This window comes from Anoplopoma fimbria, chromosome 21 (genome assembly GCF_027596085.1).
Source record: "Anoplopoma fimbria isolate UVic2021 breed Golden Eagle Sablefish chromosome 21, Afim_UVic_2022, whole genome shotgun sequence".
NCBI lineage: Eukaryota > Metazoa > Chordata > Actinopteri > Perciformes > Anoplopomatidae > Anoplopoma > Anoplopoma fimbria.
The window spans coordinates 11969984-11988916 of record NC_072469.1 but is presented as its reverse complement, the minus strand read 5'-3'; the positions used below and the strand labels follow the sequence as shown (position 1 = coordinate 11988916).

The 18933-nt window shown below is 40.4% G+C and overlaps 1 protein-coding gene across 1 annotated transcript in view; it reads left to right on the top strand.

The window, feature by feature from the left end:
* Positions 1-18080, top strand: part of snx7 (sorting nexin 7) — a 43890-nt gene extending 25810 nt beyond the window's left edge. Inside the window, exon 9 of the mRNA XM_054623396.1 lies at positions 14452-18080. Coding sequence (XP_054479371.1) covers positions 14452-14532 — 81 coding nt within the window. The 3' untranslated portion in view covers positions 14533-18080. The remainder of the gene's footprint in view (positions 1-14451) is intronic.
* The last annotated feature ends 853 nt before the right edge of the window (positions 18081-18933 follow it).

Here is an 18933-nt window from a genome sequence, read left to right as displayed (position 1 = left end):
GCCCGACCACTTCGCTCTGCTGCCTCGGGCGACTGGTTGCCCCGTCGCTCAGAGGTCCCTGCGGCCAATCCACCCGGTCACAGCTTTTTTCTGTCCTGGCCCCTCAGTGGTGGAATGAACTCCCCACCGACGTCAGGACAGCAGAGTCGCTGCCCATCTTTAGGCGCAGGCTGAAAACTCACCTCTTCAAGAAGTACTACCCGGAGCCTTCCTCGTAGCACTTATTGCATTCGTATTTGTTTACTGCACTTATCCTATTCGTAGTAGTTTGTAGAACTTACTATATTCGGATTAGTCTGTTGCAATTATTGTTTTCGTAGTAATTTGCCTCTGCACTATACTTTTGCTCTGGCTTATGCTTTGAGATGCTTGTTTAAGAAAGGAGATGCACTTATGACTTCTGGTGACTAGTAGTTCTCTTGAATACCTATGTTGAATACACTTCCTGTAAGTCGCTTTGGATAAAAGCGTCTGCTAAATGACTGTAATGTAATGTAATGTAATATACCCCAGTCCCTTCATCTTTTTGTGAGAGGGGTTTCAGCTGTCTGTCAGAGTCAAGACAGACTGGCAGATCTTTGAAAGTGGAGATGATAGACAAGCTGATGTTGGTGTCTCTGGGAATCGGCATAAAGGTCTAGAAAACCAAACCAGGACAACAGCTGCTCTACTGGTATTTTGCATAGCAGGACTTGAAGGTGGACATCTTATTAAATTCTTTAAAATATCAGATGTAACACAACCTACAAAGAAGTTTGTTCAGTTACTCTAATAACGCTTTCATTCTTTTATGTTACATTTTCATTATTATACATCGAACTGACATAGGACTTCAAAGTTTCTGAGTTACTTAAAATATAAGGTGACTAAAAATATTACTTCCAGTTTCGGGATGCCTGGTTGCCTGCATCAGCTTTTGGGCCCAAAGTTATTGTTGCGGCCTGAGTAAATTCAGCACTAAATGATTACCGATTACCTGACAGCTTCTTGGAAACCAGACCATAATGTCACTCCTTTTGTTTCTGCCAACTAGCACAGACTGTTAATCAATCCAGCCTTTAAAGAGAAAAAACAGAAAAAAACAAATTAAAAACACAAAGTACAGAGTCCATATTGATTATTAGATGCTTACACTGCCAAGTCAGTACATCTGTTTGACACAGCTCGGCCACTCACTTGTAGAAAACACAGCGCTAACAAGAATTTATAATGCAGCAGTGGCCTCTGCAAGAAAACCGCTCGGTCACAGTGAAAAGACAGAAACTCCAGTACAATAATTAATGTAGGTTATAAACTCTCAGCAGTTAATGTTAACAGGCTAACCCCCACCCCCCTGCGCTGGCATTCTCTTAATAAAGGATAAATAAAGACTATGTATAGTCCAACTGAAATTCAAATGAAGCTAAAGTTAGTTTGCAGGCTAGATGGCTAATTAGCTGCTCAGGCTAGCTCAGCTCATTGAACAGATTAAAAAAAACTTGAAACTGAACTGAACTTTAACTCAAACATGAGTCTGTTTAGATGGTTCGGTTAAAGTTAAATCTGGTCATGGCAGGATGCCATGCAAATAACATCTTGGCACCACCACAGTGACTCCCGACTCAGAAGTAGCCCAATGGCTTGGCCTGGAGAAGTTGAGAAACATTCAGATTTATGCAAACGTCCTTCGAATGTGCGGGAGCACCAAACTGGAGACTAACAATCACGCAGGACAGCTGGTTTCTAATCCACTCAACTACGTAAAAGTAAACCAAACAACATGGAGATAAAAACGGAATGTTGAGGCCTTGGCTTCCCCATTCTATTTCATAAACCTTAACAGGCAACCAGCACCCAGCAAAGAAGAAAAGTCCCTTTTTCTTGAGCCCAATGTCGTGGCAAAATAGCTATCCATCAGACCTGCGTTTTTAAAATGACATGCTTAACCACATGTACTGTATAAAAATGGATGATGCATCCCCCCCCCTTATTTCCAGGCAATGCAAAACACAAACTCATCAATAAGCTTCAGACCTGTAGGAGACAAGAGAAAACTTGTTACTTCGAGTCTACATATGTGAACAAAGACTTAAAAACAAATCACTTTAACATGAGGGTAAACTTTTGTGGCTTCAATTGGAATTACATGAATGTACAAAAACACAAATATTGTGTAGAAGTAGGGGACGATTGACTGGTTCTACTGGGCATGTATCTGATGTTAATGCGTGTAAACCAGGACAGTGCTAAAATGGAGCATGTATCGTGTAAAAACAGTGCATGGAGGAGGATCTCACATCTTGTCCAAAGAAGGGTTAAATCTGATTAAGGCATTGAATAGTTATTTCTTTGATGGATAGTTGGCTATGTTCAGGGAGACAATCCTTTATACCCTAAGATTGATTCTATTTTGCCCCATCTTTGGTGAGAACATCTTGTCATTGAGTTCTAATTCCAAGCCCTATTCAAACGGGATTTAGTTCTGTATGGTTGGTAGGATGATTTTAATATTGCATATTCAATGATTTCAAACCCCATCCAGAGCATGTGTGTATGTTTTACGCCCCCCACCCCTTCCCCCAGTATTAATTACAGCCCCAAATACCTGCTGTTTTTTGGCACACTTGTGGGTCCTCTGAGGATTTATTCTACTTGGATAGTACCTGTTTTCTCCAAATATATTCACAATTTTAGCATATGAAAAGCAGAAATTCCTGTATCATCAACTCTATACTTGTTTGAGTTGGTGTGTGGTGTGTAATGAAAGACAATTTGACAGTTTTTTAAATAACCTGGTGAATATACATTTCCAACAAAATAATCCTCTTTGGAATCCCAACATACTGTGTTGTGATGAACAACACCTTTAGATCCAGAGGCCTTCAGAATATGCAATTTTTGTATTCTATCAATAGTGTACAGTATATTAAAATCTGGTGCATATTTTTAGAAAGTCGGTCTACAAAATGTTTGATTATATATTAGTCATTGGCTTATCCAGTGAATTTAACTTTCAATTGACGCCATTGCATTGGTGCTAAAGGTGTAAATGCAGTAACTATTTTGAATGTAAGTCGAATTTAGCCTAAAAAATAAAAAAATGGTGTTCCATACAACCATTTAAATTAATGGATTAATTAATAATTCCTGTATCTTGCCTGAGATGAACATTGCCATTTCAGCACACTGGATGGGGATCACGTTTTGACATGAAAAGTTTATTGTTATAACAAGATGTTTTTCACATAATTATGACATACCAACATAAACCGTTAGCCCTTTACTATTAATCTAGGTGAAGGAATGAGGAAATGGTGCGTGTAGAACGGAGAACTGAGGAATACGTGTCATTATCAAGATTTGATTAAGTTTTCCAAACCTATGCATAAACTAAGATGGATTTTGAAAAAATGTAGAGCTTTACAGAGGGAAGAATTATTCCGACCCACTGGAGGGTAGAATTGTTTCTATTTGATCAGCTGAGTCTGAGGTCTCCAATGATACAAGCTACACATATCTGCTACATCCAAGCCGGGGATCAAATTGTAATATTATCCCTGCATAGAAGGCTCCTTAACTCCAACTGGTGAAATGTTAATGGACAACATTACCCAGGGGCCAGTGGGACAGCCTAGCTTCCTAAATCACTGTGAATTCCAACCAGGACTTTATAGATGTGAGGCAACGTAATACAATGTAAATTAATCAAGTCTCCAAACGTCCGTACCTTAAGAGTTGTATTTGCCAGAACAATTTGATAATCAAGAACTATAACCAGATTACACATGCTATTGTATAACTATGTACACTGACAGTAAGAGCAGTTACCTCGTGTATTTAGCTGCCTAGAGTGAACTCTCTCCCGGGGTCTGGCTGGACGTGAGGCAAATATACAGCTAGGCAGGTAAGTTGGTTATTATAGTTTATCCTTCTGATCTGTTCTACATACCAATGCTGATTGGAGCAGTTGGAGCAGCAGCAGTGGCTGTGACTAATAGCTCATGGAAGCAATTTAGCTACTTTATTAACCTTGGGTGCCGTTTGCATCAAACATCATACTCTTTCTCTTTCTGTCGTCTTTGAACACACAAACACACATATACACACGTTTATATGTAAATCAGTGTCAGTGACAGTGTTTCTGAGGGTGCATCCATGTCTATTGCAAATAAAAAGACATTGGACATCATGATTTGAAGTAATTAAGTGATGGTTGCCTGAGCATCCATTGGAATTCCGAATACTTTTTTAGCCCACAGATAACCCACTGACTGTGGCAGCATCATGCTTTTTGTTAATATCTCCCAAAATATCATAGGAATTGAGCAGTTGTCTGAAGGGGGGCCTACAGTGTCAGACATTGAAAACCTCTGGTCTAAGATATGAAGTAATAGGCTGTCCTCCTATAAACCAATTAATAAGATGTGAGCTGAGGAATATGATGTGTCCTTTGGGTGCCATCCAAAAGTATGAGTCTAGTTACCAAGGAGCAATTCATATTTTCATGCCCACACCTCAATTAAGAATGTGCTTCCTGTCCAGATAGGGCTTCAGACTATTTTATGAAAACAATTGATAACTGCATAAAATTGATTTCATCCCAGTGACTCATATGGCACACAGTAGACCAGTTGCAATGAATTTAAAATGCATTCACCTCTTTTATTCTCTTTATATTCCATAGCAACGAGCGAGCAAACGATAACTCTCCGGCAAGAGTGAAACCAAAGGATGCGATCACTCTCTGCTATGTGCTCATATTGTTATTCAGGTTCAGGGCTAGGCTAGTGTAGCCACGGGGCCCGTGAATGATTTATTGGAGTGGAGGACTGTAAGAGTCTAATAAGACCCCTGCACCTTGGAGGGTTTGATACCACCTAGGCGGACTGTAGGGGAGGACTAGCAGATAGAGAGCGAGGATTAATGCCGGTAGATGGGGTGATCGAGGAAAATGGTAAAGTGAGTAGGGGGGCATAGTGTTTTAAGTATGAAAGCTGATTTGTGACCAATGTCAAGTAGAATTGAAACGTTTGCTTGATCCATCTTGTCAAATGTGAGGATTTTGAACATTTTACTAGGTATTCTTCTCTTTTTACTGTCATGTTATAGACTAATCTTTGTAAAAATGAATTGACAAAATAATCAAGACATAACTCAATAAAGAAAATGGTTATTTGCAGCACTTGTGTCAACAAAGAGCTTCAGTCATGACATCTTGAGGGATGTAGACATTTGTCAATGCTTCAACACCACAAAGTCATCCCTCTTTACTGTTTAGTCCTTCTGACAGTTATTCCCATATGACATGCATGCACCAGTAACACAGAATGACAGAGGAGCAGGCAGGGGATGACAGGTGTGAAGTGAGTGACAAGACAATCTAATCCTTACCTTACACAACGATTTTCTTTTTTTGTTGTTGTTGATTTGGCTCTGTTTGGCTCAGCCGTTAGAAGTTGAATAAAACCATAAAGCCATAGGGTCACCAATCCCCTCTATTGTAGCAAACTGAGTTTTGATCAGATCGTTCTGGTAACGTCTACCACCCCATCGGACACCATTGCTCCCTTATCAACAGCTTCACCCGAAGCATCAATAACATCACTTCACTAATGAACAGGTTGGTAAGCAGTCATTCCTTGACCTCAATGCACAGGAAACCCCTCACGCAGACCAATGTCTCAATACTAAGGTTTCAACACAATTGTCAAGACAATTGTAAGCAAACTTACGTTTCCAGCCAGTGGTTTAGAGCAAATAATGTAGGCTACGCAAAGTGTACTCCACCAGTAAACAGTAGAAGAAGTAGAGGTAGCCAACCGGAAACAAAACAAGTCGCCTTGACCATCACACCATGTACGTGAAAGCAATGGAGAGAGGTGTAAAGAGTTGAGAGACGATGTGTACGGTCGCTTTGTCAAACAAGTTGCCAGTTAAGATGCTAATTTTGTACCAATAAAAATCTTAAAACATCCTCAGACGATAACCGGAGGGTTCCCAGAAAGCCAGGTGTGTTGGTGGCCTCTGGTCAGTAAATATAAATGTTTGACTGACAATGCATTGCAATTAAAATTTTGCAGAAACTGTTATAATCAAACATGCATTTCTGATTTCCTTAAATCTAATGTGTCAGTTGATTGCTTGTCTCTTATATTATTTGTCCTTGAATTAACAAATACAGAACAACACCAGGGATGAACGTGTTAAGGTGTATGGAACATGTGATCTAAAAGGTACCCTTTAGATCCCTGGAGTTTGTTGACGTTCAACATTGAGTCTATCATTGATCCCTTATCACAAGTTTTTGTTGATCAGACTGATATCCGTTAGTGCCTAACCGTATGCAAGTACAGGTGTTAATGCACCCAAAACGCATTGAGGAAGCATTTTGATCCAGTTGGCCAAAACCCCTTATAGGTATAAAGAGGTATAAAGCCTCTTATTTAGATCATTCATCTGGTGTAGCCCGGAAACGCCTCAAGATTCCCATGGAAGACTTCAGGCCAAGCAAGCTGCTCATTGTTTTCAGTCCAATTAGCAACTAGGATTGTTTGTGCACAGATTGTAAAGCCCTCTGAGGCAAATTTGTAATTTGTGATTCTGGGCTATACAAAATAAACTGAATTGAATTGAATTGAATTTCCCAAGTAGCCAGTTTACAAGCTAATTTTAAACCAATAAAAAGCCAAATCATTTTCAGACAATAGAGGAGGGTTCCCAGATTTAGATTCTGCCAATGTGTACTCTTTAGCTCTCCACACGGACTGTTATTCTTCATTCAATCGAACCCTGCTCGACATGACTGGTCAATACTACAACGGAAACCGATTCTATGTATTTTTACAGAGATTACATCCGGTGTGTCTGGTCTAACTGCCCCTCAGAATCAGCGGCAGTCGATCAGTCAGTGCTTTTGCTTTGCAGAGTTTTTTTTATCTCCACCTAGCAGGAGTGGGGGGTGGCTTCATGGGGTTTATGGCTGCTCTGTGATCACAGGGAGAACCGACAATTCAGTGGAGACCAAAGGGCGAATCAGGATTTACAAGGGAAAAGGTGTTAAAGGAGCGTAGTGAGCTGTTTAAACTTTGTATAAACACCCCGAGGGTGTCCTTAGATGCTATTTCAGATTAGCATTTAGTGCACCCATGACCTTATAGTACCTTCAGACCTCTGCATACCCACACAAATAGTATATTGCCCTTCTTACAGTGTTGTGGCGTAATGTAGAGATGGCTGTAGACAGGAAGGTCGATGAGGAAGGTGATACCGCATTTTAGAATGAAAACCATACATATTATTGGGGAAAACCCTGAGAACGTTGAACATAAGGCGAAGAAGTGGACCATGGTCAACCTGAGATGGTCCTGATGGTCACCCTATGATACTCAATTAGCTGAGGTAATACATTTTGAAAATGCAACCTCAAGAACCAAGCTCTTTAAATATGCTGATATACTACAGGAATGTTATTTGTCAGTTTTTCATAAGGGCTGATTGGTTGATTGATTTGTCAATCAACTTCAAATGTGAGGAATGGCTGCTTTTCACTCGTATTTCATTTTACAAACAGAATAGCTTAGGTTTAAAGACTAGTGATCATAGAACAAGACATTTAAAGACGTCACCATGGACTCTGGTGATGGACCAGATGGATGATTTTCTGACTAAACAATGCACAATAATGGGTAATGAAAATAAGAAAGACTGCATGATGTACAGATTGACATACAGTATAGTGAAAACTGGATATTTGCAGCCCTAGACTGCATGGAGTAAAGAATACAAATAGCGATTGACAAACAGAGCTACTTGCACCTAGCTATCCCCCCTGCTTCCAGTCTTTATGCAAAGCTAAACTAATTTTCTACCTATTCCAGCTCTATGCTTGGCACAAAAACATGATAGTGGTGAACATCTTCTCATCTCACCATGGGCAAGAAAGTGAATTAGTGCGTTTACAAAAATGTTGAACTAGTCCTTAAATGTGCTGTCGCTGGTATGCGTCAATCTGGTGGATCTTTAATCAAATGCAGCGTGTCTGGAGAGTTTCTGGAACATTCAGTGCTTGGAGATGTGCAGTGGTGAACCATCATGCATCAATCCTCGTTTTTTCTTTTAGATCATTATGAAGAAGATCTTGATGATGTTCACTGATGGTCGATGGAGGACAGACTCATTTAGTGGTAGTAGTACATAATGGAGAGACGATTATCTTCAGTTCATGTATGGATGTGACAAACCTCCTGCTCCCTGCTTGAGAACTTTGCTGATCTGATGTATTAAACAGGCCCTATTATGCTATTTTCCAGTTGCATATTTTTATCTCAAGTTACAGTTACAACATGTTTACATGTGTTAATTCTCATAATCCGCCTTGTTTTTCTCATCCTGGCTGTCCTGCTGCACCTCTTCTCACCCTCTCTCTGAAATACTCCGTTGTAGCGTTTGCTCCTCCCTCCAGAAAGCAAAGTCTGCCCTGATTGGTCACCTAGCCCCCTCTGTTGTGATTGTTCAACGTTTCACATTTCAAAAAACTCTTCCTCCAGAGCTCCAGCTACGTCTCTCTCTTTTGTTCTTTGAGGGTGGGCCAAACTAGCCTCAAGGAGTTTTACGTCACTTCCGTAACATTATGACCTCATAAAGTTACGGAAGTGAAGGAGAGAATTCAATGGAGCCGTTCCAGGCAGCTCAGGAGCAGTGATTCTGAGGGGGAGGGTAACTCCTTTTAGGCGTGGACTTCAGGTTTGACACTCTACGGACCTTTTACATGTAAAAAAAAAAAATATATATAACACACTAAAGTGGAAAAGCATAATATGTTCCTCAAATCCAGCACACACTGCGGATGCAGTGATCATTATTCAGATGCAGGTTTGTGATGAGCTGGTGCTCTACCTCCACCGTGAATTGCAGAGGCAGAGCATTGTCCGTGTTGTCATGGTTACCTCATAGCAACATGGACTGCTTAAAGGGGGGGTTCTCATCTGTTGTAGGGCAATGTTCTTGTTTTTGGCCTGAAGGTGTCAACAGCTGTGCTCGTATACTGCAGAATGAGCATTTAGGTGCTGAACCGAGACAAGTATCTTTTAAAACTATAGGTTTGTTAGATGTAAAATCCCCCGCTTCAACATTTACATAATCATGGGTAGTGACCGAAAGAATGAGATCGTGAATACAACCGGCCGAAATGAGCTTCCTTCGTAGGGTGGCTGGGCTCAGCCTTAGAGATAGGGTGAGGAGCTCAGACATCCGGAGGGAGCTCGGAGTAGAGCCGCTGCTCCTTCGCGTCGAAAGGGGCCAGCTGAGGTGGCTCGGGCATCTGATCAGGATGCCTCCTGGACGCCTCCCTTTAGAGGTTTTCCAGGCACGTCCAACTGGTAAGAGGCCCCGGGGTAGACCCAGAACACGCTGGAGGGATTACATATCTCGTCTGGCCTGGGAACGCCTCGGGGTTCCCCAGGAGGAGCTGGAATGTGCTGCTGGGGAGAAGGACGTCTGGAGGACATTACATTACATTACAGTCATTTAGCAGACGCTTTTATCCAAAGCGACTTACAATAAGTGTATTCAACATAGGTATTCAAGAGAACTACTAGTCACCAGGAGTCATAAGTGCATCTCCTTTCTTAAACAAGCATCTAAAAGCATAAACCAGAGCAAAAGTGTAGTGCAGAAGCAAATTAATACGAATACAATAAGTGCAACAAACTAATATGAATGCAATAAGTGCAACAAACTAATACGAATATGGCTCCTAATACGACCCTCCTTGGCTTGCTGCCCCCGCGACCTGGCCCCGGATAAGCGGAGGAAAATGGATGGATGGATGGATGGATGGCACAGTGAAACAAATGATAGATGGATTCAACTTGAAATTTTTGTTTTTGATAGTTTTTATAACACCCTGCCACCCCTGATGCTTTCATAAACATTTTAATGTATCATTATAAGTCCATTGCCCATGCATAGTTGTTGTTTATCATGGTGCTGTGTATTTTCCACTGGTCTTATGACTATGTTATGTCAGTTTTGGGATCCGGATGTGTTTGTCAACTCTGGTCAGAATAACATTTTTCTTTTTCTGATAAGTTAATAAACAAACATTTATTTCAGATTTTACAAACTCTTAACATGGCAAGCTGATTGATTGGCTCTTACATTATTTTCGCTTAAAACTAATAAATGTAGAAAAACACCAGGGATGGAAGTATAAGGCTGTATGGAACATGTTATCTGCCCTACCCTTTGGAGTTTGCTTGTAGTCAACATTTGATCTATCATTGATCCCTTTACACCTTGCATTAAAATTAGTTTTTGTGATCTGATTGCATCTAATAGTGCTTGACCACATTCAAGTACAGGTGAAATTACACCCAAAGAACATCGAGGACTGATTGTGATCCGATCCTCCAAACTACGTCCGGAGGTGGTCAGGGTCACTTTGCGACCACATTGAACACAAGTATAAATGCAATCGCGTTTTCAATCCACATACATGTACGTGGGCGGAAATGCATATGACGTGTGACCTTTCCAAACCAGCCATAATCCAGTGAGCGAGCAAAGCTACTGTCCACAGCTGAAATAGAAACAGCTGCATTAATCTGTGCCATGCCGTTGTTCCCACAGCCAATTATTCAAAACCCTGATTTCTGAAAAATTTACCACCGCTCTGAAAATACAAACTCTCTGCAACAAACACAAGCACATGGCTAATTATTATACAGAATGACATCATCGGACCTTCTTGACCTGCCCTTTTCTACCTCTGATTTACTATCCCTGGAATTCTTACCCTAACCATCTCACTTTTAATGCCGAAGCTTGACCAACCCTACCAACAAAGGCAACTGCAGTTTTCAGAATAACAGGCTGTGGGGACAAATTAGCTTTTTCGACCTCATGGGACAATTTTCGGACATTAGGGGTTTCATGGGCCGTCCCCAATTATACAGCATTCCCCTCTGCTTTCCTCGCTTTCTTCCCTCACCCCAAAAAGCAAGCATAGTGTGTATGCAGCAGAGCTGGACAGTGACTGAATCTCAATTAGATGGGGGACACAAATTAACAGCGTTAAATCATATCTTGATAAAATCTGAATATGGGACATATTTCATTGCAAGCTCCTAAAGGGGTCATTGGAGTCTAACAAATTGGTTAATTCTTTCATCATTAATTTGATCTCCAGCCTCCATATATAGTATATATTTTTTCTTTATATAAAGCAAATTGGGACTACAATCTTAATTTCGTTGTGCAACCCTATCGTACAATGACCATAAGACTTTAAGACCACATTGTAAGAAACATTGTCCTCCCTCTACAGCCTGTATTAAAATGCACCGTGTATCCAGGTCTGCTTACAGTTATACCTGGTAGTAATATGCGCCTCCGATGTCCTTCCGATGGCTCTGTCCAGCTCAAACAACCGGACGGGTCGAGTGAGCAATTAAGTGGGGACGCTGCAGCGCGCCCATAACCTCACTGAGCAGAGAGAGAGAGAGAGAGAGAGAGAGAGAGAGAGAGAGAGAGAGAGAGAGAGAGAGAGAGAGAGAGAGAGAGAGAGAGAGAGAGAGAGAGAGAGAGAGAGAGAGAGAGAGAGAGAGAGAGAGAGAGCGAGAGAGCATATTGAACACTGTAATGGTAGCTGCTTTGTGAGTCTGTAATGAGCAAAGTAGGCCTTGATTTCAAGTGTTTGAGTGAAATGGATTTCTGCCACTCCACCGTGTGTGTGTGTGTGTGTGTGTGTGTGTGTGTGTGTGTGTGTGTGTGTGTGTGTGTGTGTGTGTGTGTGTGTGTGTGTGTGTGTGTGTGTGTGTGTGTGTGTGTGTGTGTGTGTGTGTGTGTGGCGTGTGTGTGTTAGAGAGGTGGCAGTGTGTCGCCATGCCATCTGTGTGTGTTTGGCCAGGTTCTCTGTGTTTACCTGTTCAGCTCCAGGGGAGCCTGGAAGATAGCTGTCAGTTGTTCAGGCCCCTGATTTCCTAATGAACCCTGTAATTAGAGCTGGGTTTGTCTGCTACAGCCAGTGTGTGTGTATGTGTGTTAACATGTAGCTGAATGAACCTGGCTTTTTTCATGGTTATGTCTGTTCTGTGTGTACAGGCAGTTTTGTTTTGAAACGTACTTGAAAGAATCCGCTACTGTCAAACATGCTTGATATTTGCACTTGAATATTGGGCATTTTAGCTAAACAGCCAAGTGTAGTTTCAAATGAAGGGAGGGGTAAGCTTGTTGTCTCAAATAACATTTGATTGGATAAATGCATATATGTCCCAGAGTGCAGAACAATTTATCAAAAATATAAATTATTGAAACAATATATTTTGATGTAAAGGTGCTGAAAAAATGCTTGTTGGGACACAGGATCTTGGTGGTTTATCTTTCTTCTCGAGCCACAAGAACCAGTTCTGCCAAAAATGAATTAGGTGACCCATTGCTAAGGCCTGCCCCTCGACGCAGACTGGCCAATCATAACTTAGCATTGGCCAGCTCTGACCAAGGTCTGCCAATCATCTGGCTCTGCTCATTAAAATCTTATGCAATCGTACCAGTTTTTCTTCAATTTCAAGCTGGTTTGAGCTAGTCATGGTGGAACATTGTGTAATGGTGATACTCGTTTACACTGGGATCTGTAGGCTTTAGATTACATCTCTATCTTTTAGCCACTGAATCAGTTTGAAACCCTTCAAACGGACGTAGATTATCTAAGTATAACATGAAAGGGGAAAGTTGACCGAGGTTTCAAAGTTTCAAAGATTGCTAAATTGTTATTGAAGCCCAGACTAAAAAGGGGCTGGACTTAGGAAAGGTAAATTGTGGTTTAACTTGACCAAAGCCATTTCTGCCTCCAAACAACCTGTGCTACCAAGCTGCTGTGGGTGCTTTTGGAATAAATTGTCTGTTAAATGGAGAGTTGACAGGCCTAGGCTTTGACTTACTGCCGCCTCCAAACAAACTGACTGAGCTTTATTGATGTGTGCTGACAGAGTGGAACCCAAGTTCATAGATTAGTTTTTGAAAGTGTCTGTGCCTGTTGGTGTGTGCTTGTCATTTCCACTTTCTGGTCGCATGGCTTCCTGCCTCTGCTTCTAGATAACTGCTTTTATGCCATAAAAGTGTGATTCGCTTTGGCAAGTCCTCTGCGACACACACACACACACACACACACACACATCCACAATTGCATCCTCACAATGGGGCTCCCTCAGAGCCTCTGTCGGTGCAATAACGTAATCACTGATGAGATGGCGAGGATGGTAGAGATGGAAAGAAGAGTGAGGCAGATCCAAAGAGAAAGAGGGGAGAGATGATATGGAAAGCTCTTCAGACTCTGACAGACCACCAGTGTTGATAAGGCTGTACACACCAGAGGAGCAATGAATAAATGGCACAAAGATGCAAAAAACTTGCCTTAGAATATTATGCGTCCAGGTGTTTTATTGTGAAAGGTAAGAACTGAAGTTGTGGATCTGGAATGCGCTGTCTTTGTCAAGATGGAATGGAGTTATAAAGTTTTCTGTCTTGGTTATGACAACAGAGCCTCTGTGTTGCTGTTTCATAACGCAACACGTTCTGTACAACGTGTTTGGTTAATTCCTTTATTCGCAGAACAAAAGCTCAGAAGAATCCTCCTTGTACCGAATAAAACTATGTTGCTTTAACGCTGCATAATATTTTTGTGTTGTGTGAAAGTAGTCATGTCCAAAAATAACAGAAATACCAAAACACATACACAATATATTGAATTTCAAATGAATGCCTGAAAATATAACGCCCCCCCGGTGTGTAAAGGACTTTAAGGGAAGAAAGCTTTAGTGGAGGGAAGCTAGCATGTAGCAACAACCATAGCTAGCTGGTAATGATGCAGCAAAAGACCAGTGTTGGTGGGGGGGGGTCTACAGAGTCTCACGATTAGGTTTGATTTCTAATCATTGTGACAGATTCGATTACGATTTTATTTTCCATTCAAAATCAATTTAATTCATAAAAAACAGGGCACTTATATTAACATTCACACAGAATGCAAACTTTACACTGCAGAATTTAGGCATCAACCAATCGCTTTGTGGAAAACTCCTTACAGCCTTGACAAAGGCAGCACAGACCAGATCCTCTCCTTCCGTTCTTACCTTTCAAAATAAAAGCCCGAGACATATACACTGTGTAACTGTCTACCAGAGAACTCAAATTCACTTAAAGCAGTTTGCTAAAAATGAATCTCAATAAACTACTTTACAGTAGCTCAGGCTATACAGCAGTTTATCTAACACAGGATCCTTGTAAGTTGGTCTCAGCCTGTGTAAATCTTAAGGAACCTTTTATTGAAAAAGTGCAGTATTCCGCATTTTCGTGTTGGCAACTCATTGCGCAGCAGAAGTGTAAAGGCCCAAAACCTCAATCATGATGATGGTGATGATGATGATGATGATGATGATGATGATGATGATGATGATGATGTGTCTTCTCTTCCAGTGCCTGGCTGTGTGGGAGTCCTTCCTCCTGTCTCAGAGAGTGGAGCCCGGTGAGCAGAGAGACGGGGAAGACGCCTCTTAAAGTGTGGAGAGGATGGAACCGTCTTAACAACAGACTCTCAGTTGTCTCTCCAACACATCTAAATATAGACTCTGAACCGATGCCCACTCACTCAGACATGCACCATGCACGAAACAAGCGCTCTCTCTTTCTCTCTTTCTCTCTTTCTTACTTTCTTACTTTCTGTCTGGCCAAAGAAGTAAATCCCAGCCCACCATTCCAGTGCTGATTGTGCATCACTAAAACCAACACTGCCATCCAAATATCCACATCCTGGTGTTTACAGTCCACCTTGTGCGGTGCCAAAAGCTAGAAGAAGTTTTTTTAAATTGAATGCATTTGAAACCATAGATGGAGAAATCATACATAAAAAATCTGGCCTTTAGCTGCCTTTTAAAAATGCATATTAAACGTACTCAAAATGTGTTATAAACTGCTTATACCACTGTTTGTTTGTTTTTTGCAGGGATAGTAGTGTATTATATTACCATGGTTGTTGTAATTCATTTTAATGCATTTTAATGCATAGTGCACTATTAATAATGCATTATAATTTGATTGTAAGTTACTCTAAGCAACCAATTTTTTAAAACATTGATATGATTCTGGAGGCTTTATGACGAAGAAAAAAAAAACTGCAACCTGCTCATGTAGGTGCATACTGCAAGGGACCCTCAGGAAACCGCAAGGTTCAGCCCGATCATTGTAAACACTAACTTCCTACCAGTGCAGATATGAATGGAGTATAGAATTTCAACAATTGCAATATATTTTATGAAAACAACAAACATTTAGAAAACAGGGAAGCTGTGTCTTAACTTTTGCACTGCTACGGTAAAGGCTGCTTAAATTTCTGCAGCGGCCTATCTCCCATGAACTTACATTTTTGTTTGAATTTGTTGTCTTTTCGTGTTTATTACTGGAGCAGTTAAGGCAAATGAAAGAGATAAAAAATTGAAAACTAAAGCGTGGAGATTGGATAAAGTCCATCGGACCTTGAGAAGATCACCGTTCACGACATCTTCCTACCGACCAGCCAGACCTGCAGGACCTAACGTCAGCTAAAGCGGATTTGACCGCCTCAGGAGGAGAGCGGAGATGGAGGTTCTGAGCTATTCCAACAACCTGCCTGCTCCCTGACCTAGCTCCATCATGGCATCCCGGTTCAAGCTGCACTTGCAGGACAAAAGTAGGCAGACCCTGTGTTTACATCAATGATGCTTGGTGCTCAAACATAGTCAAAGACCATGGACATTTCCCAGATTTGGCTTTTTTAATATAAAGATGTTGGAATTCTTGAATATTCTGTTGCTTTTATTTATATTACTCCTGATACAAATGCAAAAAAATTAGGAGTGCACTTAAAGCTACTAAAGCTACTGTTGTGATACTATCTAGTTAGCAACCAAAACATAACATGACGTGCCCGCTGCTAGCGAGATGACCGTCACAACATGCACTGAAATCCTGTCATGGATGTCTTCAGTTCATAAAGGCCAACACTTTCATAAACTCTACTGGCAGAAGGAAGAAGTCAGAGAGGTACGACACAGTTTCCCCGTCTTGTTGTCGATATAAAATAGATTCAGCATGTTTATTTGTATTGCAAATGTTGAAATTCGACTCCATTCATATCTGCACTGGCAGGTAATTAAAGAATTCAAGGATAATTTATTGTGAGATCGAGATAATGCTGCCAACTCGTAGTTTTCCGCAGCACCCTCAAAATATTGATAAAATTTACATCTCACAAATGTGCCCCCTAATAACACTCTTAAGATTTAATTGAGGAATATACATATATAAAATACCTAAAACAATTCCACTTTACGTGTATATTCATACAGTGCAATAAGCACATTATAACACTTAAGTAGCTTTGTAATGCATTATAGACATGAGCTTACAAAAAAGTGACCCACAATTATGAAGTATTATGATACTTCATCTTATAAGTCATAATTAATTAAATGCTTATAGCTATAACAAAACAGTGATATGAGCATGTTGTAATGCTTTGTGAGTCTGCTTATAACACATTGTAGATGGTATTTATGGTTTCAAGGTACTTATCTGTGTATTGAGTGTGAAAGTACATTCAACAATAGTTTGACAAAAATCTTCCTTCTAGCTCCATTAACTAGCTTTTTCTCCACTGACATCTGGCTGTAATTCTGGATAAAGCTATGTTTGAAAAAAAAAAAACCTGTAGGTGACAGGGATTTTTACTCTAAAGACCAGAATGCTGTGCGGCTTTAAGACTTGATCAGCAGTCAAATAGTCCAAAAAATTAGTCCTATTTCTTTTCTGAACAACTTTTCCTTGACCTCCAATGTTATTGATGACCAAATGGTACATAGCTTTAAATGCTGCTGCCTCAAGGTAGTTTGGGACGACATTATCTCCTTTCCCTTTGGTGAAGGATGGCCCAGTGTTCCCTATGCTAAAGGAGATAAGGAAGGAGTAAAGCACTTTTCCCTTAGCGTCTAGAGAGTTCTAGCGTCTCTTATCGCAGCTGCTATGTAGATACTTCTGGGTCATTTCACACAGTTACGAAAACATCTCGAGCTAAAAAGGATTCATAGACCACAGCCTTGGTTTTAACAAGAGGTACAAGATATCAGCCAGACAACGGTGTGATCCAACAGCTCTGGGCTGTTGGGAATGGAAAATGATTTTTGGGGCACAATGTCAAAACTTCCACGATGTCTTTCCGTGACTGTGACCAATAAGAGCGAGGAGCACATTTACAGAGTGCTCTTGTAATGAAGTTATGGAGAAGAGAAAGAGGAACAAGTGAGTTTTCAGTGAACCTGAAACCACTCCTCCAGTCCATGCCTATGTGTCCTTGGGCAAGATGCGTTTACCCAAATTGCTCCCATGCACAATGGATGATTCCAGGATTACTGTTATTCATAAAACCTGGTAACATACAGCAGCATGGAGGGCTGGCTGTAGTCCAAACACCAACACTGAGAGCACACATGGTTCTCTTAACACTACTTTGTTTTTACTACAAAAATGTTCACGTTTCAACCAAGTCACAGCAGAAATTTTGATCACCCTTATCTGAAACCAGATTACATCTCAAATATTCTGATTCTGAAGTTAATGATCAAACACTCTTAATAAAAATAATAAGAATGATTTGCAAAGAGTGAACAATATAACATAAAATCATAAATAGCTGAAGAAATGCATTGAATATGACACATAGATGACATCTACATCCACATAAAGCTATTTCCAGACTAACGTGAGATCAGAATGGTATAAATAGCACACAGTACTACTGGTCTCCTGTTAAACTTTGAGCAGAGGAGCCTCAAAAGCTTCATAAAATAATAATTAAGAATGTTTGGTTGTTTGTGCCGATAAGAGATTTCACGTTTACATGTCTGTTGAAGACTCACTATGTCTGCAACGTTTTTGTAACAGAATGCTTAAATAATCTTTTTGTACTGATATCTTTTTTTTCTCTTTATTGCTTTTTTCATTTTTGAATATGTTAAATTTTAAAAAGTATGAATAAAATGTATTTTGAGATGTTGAGATAATAATAAATACAAGACCTCACACTATAAACTGTTTTGGCTCCTGTTTGTTGACTGTAGAGGCCCAAAAGGCAGCAGCGGGGATGTGTGTTTTGTTGAACGTCTCTCCCATTCAGACTAAAAGTTACTCACACACGTCTGCTTGAAATATGTGCTTTTTGCAGGGTTTTTTATCCATAATTCTTCTCCAGTGTCAAAATGTCTTTGCAGTTCTGCTTGTTGACAGGCCTTACCCTGAATGCAGCAGTTTTGTTCCACACTTTGCCAGTCATTATTCTGTGACGGCGTATCGAGTGAAACGTCTTTTTAAGAAAATGTTTTTAGAGAACATGTAATGTTATCGGTCCAGTGTTGAAATTAAAAGTCACGCTTCTCTTTTAAAAAAAGAAATGAAAAAGTTTAAGCCGTGCAGGGGAGAAATTGTTTGAGTTTTGCTCCACACAAAAATGTAGTTTATCCTTTTGAAGGTGCAGAACATTTGCTCGTCATGAAGAAGCAGTGAATTGAAACATTTGATATTATTTCCTTATGTTTCCACCTCAATGTTCTTAAACGTCAAACTCGTTTCTGAATGTAGTATGTAGTAAAAGTATTTAAAAAACTGATCCCATGAAATAAAACATTGCAACAAGAGCTGATCAGATTTGGTTTAACATCGGTTCAAAAATTGATGAGCAACATTAGCATTATAGTTGAAGTTTCTGGTTATCTGATAATTGTTATGTGGATCATTGCATGTAGTAACAAATTTCTAACACGGAAAATAAGTGAACTAACTTTTCTAAATCACCATTGTCCCTGACCTCATCTGTAGCTTTGAGCAGCTGAGCTCCGCACCAGCCTTGTGTCTATTAACGAATATGTATGC